Genomic DNA, 13,823 nt, shown 5'->3' with positions numbered 1-13,823 from the left:
AAATATTTGAATCTCATTTGATGTGGTTGCCTGGAAAACCACTTGTAGAGCATCTGCATGCTATGTCTAGGAGTAGTGGACACTAGTTGAAAGGTTGTCTCAAACTGAGCCTGCGTAAATTCATTTTTAATACTTTGGTCTTTTTAAAGAATATTACTAGCCTTCAAGGAGGCAAGGATACAGCTACCCACATGAAGACCCACACATGGTTAGAAAACTACCAAGTTGATTTCTGTAAATATGCACACAGGCAGACAAGGTATTGAGCACCTTGCAGAAAGCCAATGATAAACAAGTACTCTAAATCAGTCTTGAGAAGGGGAGGGGAGAAGGCAGAATCATAAGCACTTGGATTTTCCAGGATGATAATAAGTAATCAGGTATGAGGCCACAGTTTCAGGTGTTCAGAAACAGGCTTGTCTTTCTTCAAATTTCGAAATGAAAGTAAACTAATAAGCTTACTTTTCTCATGAAAGGTGCATCTTTTGGGAAGTGGCAAGTGGTAGGAAGGAACTTGGCAGAGAGCAGATACAAACATGAAGAAATAGGAATTTGAAGGGGGAAAATGTAAGTGTCAGTTAAATCTTTCTGTAATGGTGACAACAATCATGGTAGACATAGACTAGAGGACAGAGAGCATTTTGATGGGGGATTACCCTTGAAAGAGCTGTATCTTCATTCTGTCAAACTACTCTGTTACTAAAAAAAATGCTTTTGGAAATTGTCAATAGATTTGCAAAGAAAGGGAAATGATTAAAAGGCCTGCTCATCCCTGGAAGATGTGGGATAGGAAATTGGCTCTGCTTGGCAGCCTAGTTATAGATTCCAAAGAAAAGCAGCTTTTTATTTCAGGTGGCCAGCTCCGCAACACAGGCAGCAGTTAACTGAGGAATATCCTGGGTGTTCAGGGCCAGTCTGTGCCTGGGTCATCCTGCACCTGTGACTGTTCTGAATTCCTTAGTTCTCTCATCCTAGCCATCATTTAACAACATAAAGTCAGTACCATTATGTCCCCTGGGAAGCCCTTCAAGTCAAACCCGTACTCGCTCATCCTCTGATGGGTCCTGATCCTTGCTTCACACCTCTTGCTCCTATGATGAGCCTCACAGTATGGTGTAGCATGTTTAAGGATAAAGAAAAGCACCAGCTGACTGATGGCCATGTTGGATGTGAAGGGGTCAACCTGTTTTTAGAACATGGCTGGCCTCCTTAGAAGCATCAAAGAGAAAATCTGGTTTAAAGAGAGAATAAGAGAATAAAGGAGGGAAAGGAAGAAAGAAAAAGAGGAACAAAAGTATCATACCTCCCAGAGTCATCCCTGCTTCATAGCATTTCCGGAGACGACAAGATGGACAGTTTTTTCTTCGGAATTTATCAATGGTGCAATCATTTCTGCTGGCACACAGGTACTTCTGTTTTCCTGGGAGAACAAATACAAGAGTAGACAGCCCTGTTAATGTGTCACTAGAGCCTCTCTAGAAAGTATTTCTAGAAAGAAAAGGTGTGAAGACATATCCTGCCCAATGAGAGAGGCAGATACCATTCGATTACAAAACTCTATTAAACCAGGATAATTTAATTCAATGCTGTATTGTTTGATTTTCATAGGTGTTTTTCAAAGGGATGGACAGTTCAGGTCCTGCTAATACCTCCTTTATTAGGATGACACAACATGGGTGTTTTTCAAAATACAAGTACAGATAATCCTTCTATAAAAGAGAACTCCATGTGGTTTTTAATTGTTATGTGAGACAGCAAGAGAGATAGATATAAAGAAGAGACTTTTGGGCTCTGTGGGAGAAGGCGAGGGTGGGATGATTTGAGAGAATAGCATTGAAACGTATATATTACCATATATGAAATAGATGACCAGTCCACGTTTGATGCATGAAACAAGGCACTCAAAGCCAGTTCACTGGGACAACCCAGAGGGATGGAATGGGGAGGGAGGTAGGAGAGGGGTTCAGGACAGGGGAACACATGTACACCCATAGCTGATTCATGTCAATGTATGGCAAAAACCACCACAATATTGTAAAGTAATTAGCCTCCAATTATAATAAATACATTAATTTTTAAAAAAGTTAATGATCATACCATCAAGCTTTCAGGGTATAAAAATCAAAGAGATAAAGCCCACTCTTTGTAAACACAGCAAATGAAAGGAAGTCTTCTGAAGATAGAAGAAAAGCAATCACCGTCATGTACATGTGAAGTTGTGAGAGATACACAGAAATATATACACACAAACACACCATACACATTCTCACACTCAGAAATCCTTAGGATCATAGCTGTTCAAAGAAAAACATGGAGTTCCACTCAAAAACATATATTTCATTCTTTGTTCCTCACACAGGCCTGGCACACAGTAGGTCTTTAATAAACACTGACTGAATGAATGCTGAAGTTGAACGGAGAGATCTAGAGGCACATAGAGTTATTAGCAGAAATCTAAAACATGCAGAACTTATGCTTTTTGTCCTGTCCCCAGCCTGAAATTTTTCTTCCCCTCATCCTACCCCTTTCTTTCTCCAAGTCCTTGGTTTTTTTTTTGTTTTTTTCCTCATTTGCTGCCATGCTTTACTTTATGGAATAGATCAAGATTTTCAGGAGGCTTCTTTTGGCAGGGGAAGAATGTTTATTGTAGGAAAAGAAAGAAAAATTGAAGAACAATTGTTATTTGATATTAGGGGGAACCCACAAATTTAGCCACAGCTCAGCTTTCCTCTATCTTCACTCAGCCTAAAATGTACATAACTGTCACAGAAAACTCATCTATTGCAGTAGGTTATTTTATGTTGGAGATTCAGTGTAAACCAGATTACAAAATTTCCTTTTCCTCCCTCCCTCTTTTTCTCTTTCCTTTGTCAAAGGACTCCAAAATGCTAGGCTTGAAGGAACTGTTAAAGTTCACCCCAAAGCAACACTTTCATTCCAAGGATGAGTTCTGGGGAGGTGACTTGACTGAGGAATACTGAATTAGAGGTACCAGAAGGAAGAAAAACTACCATTTAATCGGCATTTACTATAAACAAGGCTATGTGAGGGGATTTACATGTGCTATTTAAATAAATCACCTCAGCAATGCTTTGAGGTAGATACTATCATCACTTTCATTCAACAATGACAAAATTAAGGCCTCTAGGCCAACAATCTTTCTACCATACTGCAAGATTTTATTTGTATAAACAGAACACATAATTTGCAAATAGCTTCTTTGTGCTTCAAACTGAGGATGGTAATGTGTACAGAAAGGATGGTACTATGATAACCGCCATACAGCTTTTGGGTGCCAACTCCTAGAAGGCAGGCCCTGTACCAGTTCCAGTGGGTTCATTTCTAGTGCTGTGAATGTTCTAGAACTGGGACACCCTCAAAGAATCAGTGTTCCTGCAATCCTGAAGACATCTCAGAGATATTACAGGTGTGGTTCCAGACTACTGCAATAAAGCAAATATGCCATTAAAGCGAGTCACATGAATTTTCAGTTTCTCAGTGCATGTAAAGGTTACATTTACAACTACTATATGATACAGCTTCCCTGGTGACTCACATGGTAAAGAATCTGCCTGTGATGTGGGAGACCTGGGTTCAGTCTCTGGGTTGGGAAGATCCACTGGAGGAGGGCATGGCAACCCACTCCAGTATTCTTGCCTGGAGAATCCCCATGGACAGAGGAGCCTGATGGGCTGTAGTCTATGAGGTTACAAAGAGTAGGACACGACTGAGCAACTAAGCACAAAGCACATATGATACATATTTATTTATATACTATTTAACATATAATAATAAAATATATACATTATAATAATATGAAATAAAAATCCATCCCATTTGATTAGCTTGCAAAAGTTAATAACAATCTTGTACAAATTAAGTACAGGGATTACAACATACCTCATTATACAGCTGAAGAAAATGATGCTCATTAAAATGAAATTGACCAGCATGGCACCACACCATTTATTTGTTCCATATCAGAGTGCATAAGGCTATGAATCTCACATATTGGAAATAACTAAGCATTGGTCACACCATCTCTACTCCATACAAAGCTTGAATCCCCTCTATAGCATCCCTGCCCCATTTTTTCTTAAACTTTAGCCCACTTCATTTCTAGACTCTACTATAGGGCTCTTACTTCCAGGAAATTCTGTATCTGTCTCCTTGTAGCTCTGACCCCCAAACCCTTTACTGAGGTATGTAAATGAAGACTGGAATTAAATGGAAAGATGTACAGTGTTCCTGGATGGGAAGATGCAATACTTCCCATCTGAAAGATGCCAGCTTTTCTCCCAATCAAACCTACAAATTTAAACAAACCTGAACAAAATTTTGACAAAATAATCTTAAAGTTTATCTAAAGGGATAAAATGTGTGATATTGCCAAGATATTATTTGAAAAAAAAAAAAAAAAAAGTAATGAGACTTTTCCTACCAGTATTATAACTCCATAATGGTTACAACAGTTTGGTATTCATTCCAGCATAGATTGATCAGACCAGAGAAGTCAGAAACAGACTGCACATGCAATACATCATTATAAATCAGCAAAGAAAGGATGATTTATTCATTAAATGGTGTCAGAACAACTGGTTACTCATTTGGAAAAGATAATAAAGTTAAATTACTAGTTGAAACCAAAATAAATTCAAGATGGATTAAATATGTCAATAGAAAAACAAAAAAAGGAATTATTGAAATATTGTTAGATGTTGAAATATTGTAGGTGAACATTTTTTTTTTTAATTTTTGAAGATTGAAAGGGGATTTTTAGAACATGACAATAAAGAATATGTAAGTGAAAATTCTGATAGACTTGAAAACATTTAAGTTTTCTTACATGAGACAAACATAATAATATAATCTGAAGACAATCACGAACTAAAAAATACATATTGGTATCAAGTATGTAAAAGCAGTGGTTAATCTCCTTGATATATAAAGATGAGTAGTATGATAGAAATATGGGCAACAGACATGAAAAGGCAAATAAAAGAAGAAACACAAAAGATCAATAAGCATATGAAAATTGTCCAATTTCAATTTTATTAGTAATTATAGAAATATGAAACAAGACATCATTTTCACAAGGGAGATTGATGAACATTTACTACTAATTAATGGTGAAAAGGTATTGTTAGTGGGTGTGTAAACTTTTTAGAGTGCAATTTTGCCATGTATCTGAAAAGTTAAATTCACACAAAGTTCAATCAGTAATTCCACTTTTGGGATTTTTTACAGGAAAATAGCGAGGTTAAGCACCAAAATGTAGTTCCATTTATCATTATATAAAAAGGTACGGGGAGGGAGGTAGGAGGGGGGTTCAGGATGGGGAACCAGTGTATACCCGTGGTGGATTCATGTTGATGTATGGCAAAACCAATACTATATTGTAAAGTAATTAACCTCCAATTAAAATAAATAAATTAAAAAAAAGTGAAAGTGAAAAAAAAAAGGGAAACCAGTCAGCCCTCAATATTCATGTTTCACATCCATAGATTCAACCAATCACGGATCAAAGTTTCAACTGCATTTATTCTACGATGTATTTTTATTATTTGTTTTTAAAGGTTTTTTCTTTATTATTGCACTATAGTTGACATGTTTGTGCGTGCATGCTCAGTTGTGTCCGACTCTTTGAGACCCCATGGACTGTATGTAGCCTTCCAGGCTCCTCTGTCCATGGAATTTTTCCAAGCAAGAATACTGGAGCAAGTTGTCATTTCCCTCTCTAGGGGATCTTCCTGACCCAGGGATTGAACCCACATCTCTTGTGTCTACTGCATTGGCAGGCAGGTTCTTTACCATCTGGACCACTGGGGAAACCCCACAGTTGACATACAGAATTATATTAGTTTCAGGTGTACATTATAGTGACCCAACATTTATACAGTTTAGGACTTAATCACCATGATAAGTCTAGTAACCATCTGTCATCATACAAAGTTATTACAATATTATTGACGATATTCCCTACGCTGTACATCACAGCCTTATGACTTATTTATTTTATAATTGGAAGTCTCTATCTCTTAATTCTCTTCACCTATTTCTCCCAACCCCTCATTCTCCTACCCTCTGGTGACCACCAGTTTGCTCTTGGTACTGTTTTGTTTCATTTATTTTTCAGAATCCACATATAAGTGAAATCATATGTTATTTACCTTTCTCTGTCCACTTTTTTTTCACTTAGCATAATGCCTTCCAAGACCATCTATGTTGTCACAAATGGTAAGATTTCATTTTTCCTTATGGTTAAGTATATATACAATATATCTTCTTTATCCATTCTTCTATTGATGGGCACTTAGGTTGCTTCCATATCTTGGCTATTATAAATGATGCTGCAATGAACACAAGGATACATATATCTTTTTGAATTAATGTTTTCTTTTCCTTTGGATAAACGCCCAGAAGTGGAACTTCTGGATCATATGGTAGTTCTATTTTTAATGTTTTGAGGACTAACCATACTGTTTTTGCATAGTGGCTGCATCAATTTACAATCCCACCAATAGTGCATGAGTGTCCTCTTTTTTCCACATCCTCTCCAACACTTGTTTTTTATTGTCTTTTTGGTGATAGTCATTCTAACAGGTGTTAAGTGATATCTTACTGTGTTTAATTTTAATATAAATTTATTTATTTTAATTGGAGGTTAATTACTTTACAATATTGTATTGGTTTTGCCTTACATCAACATGATTCTGCCACAGGTATACACATGTTCCCCATCCCGAACCCCCCTCCCTCCTCCCTCCCTGTACCATCCCTCTGGGTTGTCCCAGTGCACCAGCCCCAAGCAACCAGTATCATGCATCGAACTTGGACTGGCGATTCGTTTCATATATGATATTATACATGTTTCAATGTCATTCTCCCAAATCATCCCACCCTCACACTCTCCCACAGAGTCCAAAAGACTGTTCTATACATCTGTGTCTCTTTTGCTGTCTTTCATACACTCTCTGATAATTAGTGATGCTGAGTATCTTTTCATGTGCATTTTGTTAATCTATATGTGTTCTTTGGAAACATGTCTACTCAGGTCCTCTGCTCATTTTTAAATTGCTTTTTTTAAATGTATATTGAGCTGTGTGAGTTCTTTATATATTTTGAATATTAATCCTTTATCTGACATATCATTTGCAAATATCTTCTCCCAGACAGTAAGTTGCCTTTTTGTTTTGTCAGTTTCCTTTACTATGCAAAAGATTTTTTAGTGTGATGTAGTCTCATTTGTATTTTCTTTTTATTTTGTTGTTTTTGTCCAAGGAAACAGATTCAACAAAGAACTGTTAGGACTGATGACAAAAAGTGTACTGCCTTTGTTTTCTTCTAGGAGTTTTATGGTTTCAGGTGGACTAAATCATTTTATATAAGGGACTTGAACATCCACATATTTTGGCATCCACTGGGGCTCCTGGAACCAATCTCCAGCAGATAACAAGGGACAAATGCATTGGAAAAATGTAAATGTCCAACATTATGAGAATGATTAAATAAATTATTCCATATTCATGCAAGGAAACACTGTGCAATGTCTTTTTTTTTTAATTTCGAAGGATATTCACAATATACTATTTCATTAAAACAACAAAATGGTGTTATCAAACAACGTATTTTATTGAATCTAACTTTTAAAACTTAATACTTTAGAAACTATTCAAATTATTTTTTCTTTTGCAATGAACTTTTTTTTTTTTAACAAATGAAACATTAGTTACAGACCCCATATACATAACAGATGAAAATTAAATCTAATGTATCTGAAGCAAGCATAGGAAACTTAAAACTCTAGCTAGATCTCTCCATTTCTCCCCTTTTCTGTAGCTTTATCACTGTGGTATGATAGTAGATATAAAATAACAAAGCATAAAGCATTATATAGATCTTATCTATTGATCATTATCTAATGATGGTATCATTATACCATCTAATGGTATCATTTTTACTCCCCAGGGCTTTGCAGAAAAGTTTAGAAATCTACTTGACTTAGTTCAACCCTCATATCTCCTATTTCACAGATTAAGAAACTTAGAGTCCAAAAATGAGGGGAAAAAAAAAAAAAAAACTTGCTTAAGATCATACCGTGAGTCAATGTCAAAGTAGGGACAAGAAACAAGAATTCATGTCTTTCTATCTCCAGGCTAGCAGTTCTAGTAGTTCAGTGCTATCCTCACATTGATAGTAGATAAGTAGATATAAAATAACAAAGCATAAGACATTATGCAGATCTTATCTATTATTATTTAAATAATATACTCCTTGAATATCAGAAGAGGCGATGACGTCTGCTGAGATCATCTAGTTCAATGCTCTCATTTTACAGATGAGGAAATCAAGATCCAGAAAGCAGAGTGGACTTGACCAAGATTAAATGAGTCAATGACAATGATAGCACTAAAACTCAGGTTCTTGCCCATAATATTCTTTGCACATTTCCTTTATTACTTCAAAGTCATTTTCATACTCATTATCTCACTGAGCCTTCTTTCAGACTAGGGAGGGTACAGGCCATTATCTTCAATTTATGAGGAAACCTAAGACACAGAGTGCCTTTTGATACCAAAGAATATATCCCAGTTTCAATACAGGTTACCATATGCTTTCTACTGAACCACTATAACCAAGAAAATATTTTATTTGCCTCTCATATGACTTATTTGTCCTGTATTTTCTCCATATACCCACTGCCTCTTCCTAGTGTCAAGGAAGAGTAACACTTGAAGTTCCTGGGGAAAGCAATGGAGAAAGGAGGTAACCCATTGTGCTTTGCATACTATTCTAGGTGACTTCAAAGATGTTGACTCATTTAATTCTTGTAAAAATTCTTTTTGATAACTGCTATTCTTACTTTAAGGTTGAGGAAAATAAGGCTCAGAGATGCTGAATGACTCACTTACAGTCACCAGCTAATAAGTGGCAGAAGCAGAATCAGAAGCCAGGTCTGTATGACCTGTGATATAGATGTTTGTTTTTGTCAATGTGGTATCTTTTCTCATATGGGCCCTGATGCTATACTTAAAAGAAAGAGGTAGCACAGAATAGTTAAAAAGCACAGAGCAAGAAGGAGAAAGACCTAAGGACCAGCCCTGCTGTCTCACTGAATCACTGTGTGACCAGGTGTGTGTTTTTACTTCTCTCTTGATCTTCCCTCCCCCCGTTCACCCTCGATCTATAACTAGAAGGGAATCTTATGCAGAAGAGAACAGTAGAAGACTATGGAAGGTAGGTTCAGAAGTCTTCTATTCATATTAGAACTTGTGTTGAGAGTCTTAGAGTCCACCTGAGTGTGACTCAAGGAGAGCTAAAGCCAGTCTGCATTTCTATCTTGTTTTTCCAATCTCGACTCTCTTGACCTTAAAGGCTTTGTCTGAAAAACAAAAACACTTCATAGAAACAAGTAGCTAAGTGTCTCTTCCCTGAGTGACCTACATAGACTGAAGGGAGACCAGCTCCTGTTTATGGTCATGTATCCTATGGACATTATTTCTCTGGGGCTGAGACAGCATAAAACCTCTGCCCTAATCACCCAAGGGCTCTCTTCTATGAAAAGCAATCCCAAGCATTATTGTTTTCTAGTACTTTTTTTTTCTCCTAGATTACTATCTTTGGGCCTGTGGAATAGGCTAGACAACTCTAAACAACACAGTCTGTGCTCTACCAAAGGGCAGATCTTTTATGAGAAGGACTTATAAGGTAGCTGAGTCCTTGTGATTCTAAGGATTTAACCATTCCCTTACCTGTCCCACCCATCCAGAAACACAGATGGCCATTAAACCAGTACCATGAATGGGACCTCAGCAAGGCCCCTCAGGCATTGCTCAATGGGAAGGCTTCTTGGGAGTGGTTATAAAGCCATGATCATTACTGATTTTTTCAACGTTATGGTTAGCTCTAGTGAGGACAATAGGAATCAAACCCACACTTCTCTTCTTGGCTGTCTGGATCTTCTGCAATCTGGTCCAAGCTCCACAAAACAGAAATATAAAGAGTACTAGACTGGCAATCAGAACAGTAAGTGTCAAATCCCAGCTCCAAATGGCCGAAGGCAAGTCTGAGCTTTGATTACTCTCTAAAAAAATGAGGATAAAAATAATGGCATTGTCTATATCCTAGAGTTTTACAAAACAAATTATATAAAATGTATGTAAAAGTCATTTGTAGTAGGGAAATATTAGATACGTGAGATGAGTTATGTATAATGTTGCTGAATCTATCTTGTCTTTCATTTTACTCCAAGAGCAACCCTCTTATGACTATGCTGTTCTCTTCATTGGCCATCCCCTGGTCACAAGCATTCCATCTCTGCTTCCTGTCCCTAGTACACACACACATATTTCTCTGTTAAAGAAAACCCTGCAATATTCAGTTCTAGACCATCTTTTCTGTCTACTGTATTCATATAGATCTCCTGCTTCAAGAATACAGGAAGTAGAAGGTGAAGGTGACAAATTAGATGGTGGCTAGGTCATAAACTGGAGAAGGCAGTGGCACCCCACTCCAGTACTCTTGCCTGGAAAATCCCATGGACGGAGGAGCCTGGTGGGCTGCAGTCCATGGGGTCGCTAGAGTCGGACACGACTGAGCGACTTCACTTTCACTTTTCACTTTCATGCATTGGAGAAGGAAATGGCAACCCACTCCAGTGTTCTTGCCTGGAGAATTCCAGGGACGGGGAAGTCTGGTGAGCTGCCGTCTATGGGGTCGCACAGAGTCGGACACGACTGAAGCGACTTAGCAGCAGCAGCAGCAGCAGGTCATAAACAGCCTTGAACACAATGATATACAGTTAAACCCTTAATATAATGAAATATTTGAAGACATCATTGAATTGAACCATAGAAGATGTTTAATAACTATCCTATGATAGTTAAAGGACAATCTTTGAGTGTATATCTACTATGTTTCAAACACAACTCTAGGCAACTGGGAAAACAACAGTGAACAATACAAAGGCCTTGCCCTTAAGCTAGGTGAACTTTTGGTGGAAAAAGACAAGCAATAAATGAGTGATAATAATTTAGATATTTTCAGATGGTGATACATAAAATGAAAGAAATATAACAGGGTGCTGTGATAGAACAGGAGAGCTTATTTTGTACAGTGGGAAAAGATTCTCTGAGGATGAGGTTTTGAGATGAAACTTGAATAATAGAGACAGACATGCAAAATTCTCAAGAGAAGTAATACCAAATACAAAGCCTTAACGTCATGAATGAATTAGATGTGTTGTTGAAACAGCAATGTGGCCCGTGTGGCTGGCATATGGTAAAGGAGGGGAGGTGGTAGGTTAAGCTGATTTGACTGTAGAACCAGGTTGTGCAGGGCAGTAATTCTTAACTTTAGCTACAAGCCAGAATCACCTAGGGAGATTTTACAAAATACTTATGCCCAGTTTCACTCCTGATAGTTCTGATTCAATTGACTGGGGGCAAGGGTAGGCACTGTGATATTTTTAAACACTTCCCTATTTTATCTAATGTGCAGCTAGGGGAGAGAACAGCTGATGTGGCCTTTGACAGTGAGTTTATTGCTTATGTAGTTTTGCAGGTGACACCAGGTAAAATAACTGGATGAATGTTTGACATTGAAATAGCATTTGACAATTCACAAAACACTTTTCTTTTTCTTTTCTTGCTTCTCAGGAGACTACTGAGGTTCAGTCCACTCAAATGAACAGTGTAGGAAGCATCAAACAGATTATGTTCTTCATATGGGATTTGGAAGACCATCTTGGAGAATCACAGGTTCCAACCTGTGATCAAGGAAAACACTATGAATAATAGGCAGTTCACTTCTGTCAAGGTCATCTGAGATTTGGTCAGACCCAAGTTTTATGTTGTCAACCTGTCTTCCCTTAAGTTCTGTCCAGTCTTGTGCTGGAGTTGGCTTGTAGCGATTCATTAGAAACAATTCTGAGCATCTCTTCACAACTTTACATTCAATGCTGACATACTGGTAGCTTGGAGAAGGCAATGGCACCCCACTCCAGTACTCTTGCCTGGAAAATCCCATGGATGGAGGAGCCTGGTAGGCTGCAGTCCGTGGGGTCGCCAAGAGTCAGACATGACTGAGTGACTTCATTTTCACTTTCCACTTTCATGCATTGGAGAAGGAAATGGCAACCCACTCCAGTGTTCTTGCCTGGAGAATCCCATGGACAGAGAAGCCTGTTAGGCTGTCCATGGGGTTGCACAGAGTCAGATACGACTAAAGTGACTTAGCAGCAGCAGCAGCAGCAGCAGCAGCACTGGTAGCTTAAAACTGGTCCTCATGAGACTGTCTCAGCTCAGTTCAGCTGCTCAGTCATGCCTGACTCTTTGTGACCCCATGGACTGCACATCAGGCTTCCCTGTCCATCACCAACTCCCTGAGCTTGTTCAAACTCATGTCCATTGAGTCGGTGATGCCATTCAACCATCTCATCCTCTGTCATCCCCTTCTCCTCTTGCCTTCAATCTTTCCCAGAAACAGGGTCTTTTCCAGTGAGTCAATTCTTTGCATTAGGTGGTCAAAGTATTGAAGTGCCAGCTTCAGCATCAGTAATTCCAATGAATATTCAGGACTGATTTCCTTTAGGATTGACTGGTTTGATCTCCTTGCAGTCCAAAGGACTTTCAAGAGGCTTCTCCATCACCACAGTTCAAAAGCATCAATTCTCTTGAGGTCAGCTTTCTTTATGGTCCAACTCTCAAACCTATACATGACTACTGGAAAAACCATAGCTTTGACTAGATGGACCTTTGTCAGCAAAGTAATGTCTCTGCTTTTTAATATGCTGTCTAGGTTGGTCATAGCTTTTCTTCCAAGGAGCAAGAGTCTTTTAATTTCATGGCTGCAGTCAACATATGCAGTTATTTTGGAGCCCAAGAAAATAAAGTCTGTCACTATTTCCATTGTTTCCCCATCTATTTGCCATGAAGTGATGGGACTGGATGCCATGATCTTAGTTTTTTGAATGTTGGGTTTTAAGTCAACTTTTTCACTCTCCTTTTTCACTTTCATCAAGAGGCTCTTTGTTCTTCTTCACGTTTGGCCATAAAGGTGGTGTCATCTCCATATCTGAGGTTATTGATATTTCTCCCAGCAATCTTGATTCCAGCCAAGCTTCATCCAGCCCAGCATTTTGCATGATATACTTTGCATATGAGTTAAATAAGCAGGGTGACAATATACATCCTTGACGTACTCCTCTCCCAATTTGGAATCAGTCTGTTGTTTCTTGTCCAGTTCCAACTGTTGGTCCTTGACCTGCATACAGATTTCTCAGGAGACAGGCAAGGTGGTTTGGTATTCCTATCTCTTGAAGAATTTCCCACAGTTTGTTGTGATCCACACAGTCAAAGGATTTGGCATAGTCAATAAAGCAGAAGTAGATGTTTTTTTCTGAAACTCTTGCTTTCTCAATGATCCAACGGATGTTGGTAATTTGATCTCTGGTTCTTCTGCCTTTTCTAAATCCAGTTTGAACATCTGGAAGTTCATGGTTCACATACTGTTGAAGCCTCACTTGGAGAATTTTGAGAATTACTTTGCTAGCATGTGAGATGAGTGCAGTTGTTTGAACATTCTTTAGCAACGCCTTTCTTTGGGATTGGAACGAAAGCTGATCTTTTCCAGTCCTGTGGCCACTGTTGAGTTTTCCAAATTTCTTGGCATATTGAATGTAGCACTTTCATAGCATCTTCTTTTAGGATTTGAAATAGCTCAACCGGAAGTCCATCACCTCCAGTAGCTTTGTTCGTAGTGATGCTTCCTAAGACCCACTTGCCTTCAGATTCCAGGTTATCTGGCTCTAGTGAGTGACCATA

At 38.3% G+C, this 13,823-nt stretch overlaps 1 protein-coding gene across 2 annotated transcripts in view; it reads right to left on the bottom strand.

Annotated features, from left to right (window-relative positions):
- AR (androgen receptor) overlaps positions 1 to 13,823 on the bottom strand; it is a 217,214-nt gene that overhangs the window by 43,398 nt on the left and 159,993 nt on the right. For both annotated transcript variants that reach the window (XM_086387520.1, XM_086387521.1), the window contains exon 3: positions 1,304 to 1,420. In XM_086387520.1, the coding sequence (XP_086243646.1) occupies positions 1,304 to 1,420 (117 nt within the window). The remainder of the gene's footprint in view (positions 1 to 1,303; positions 1,421 to 13,823) is intronic.

This window comes from Bos grunniens, chromosome X (genome assembly GCF_055505025.1).
Source record: "Bos grunniens cultivar Pamir isolate PY7600 chromosome X, Bosgru_T2T1.0, whole genome shotgun sequence".
NCBI lineage: Eukaryota > Metazoa > Chordata > Mammalia > Artiodactyla > Bovidae > Bos > Bos grunniens.
Note: the sequence above shows the minus strand (reverse complement) of the source record. Positions and strands in the feature narration are given on the sequence as shown.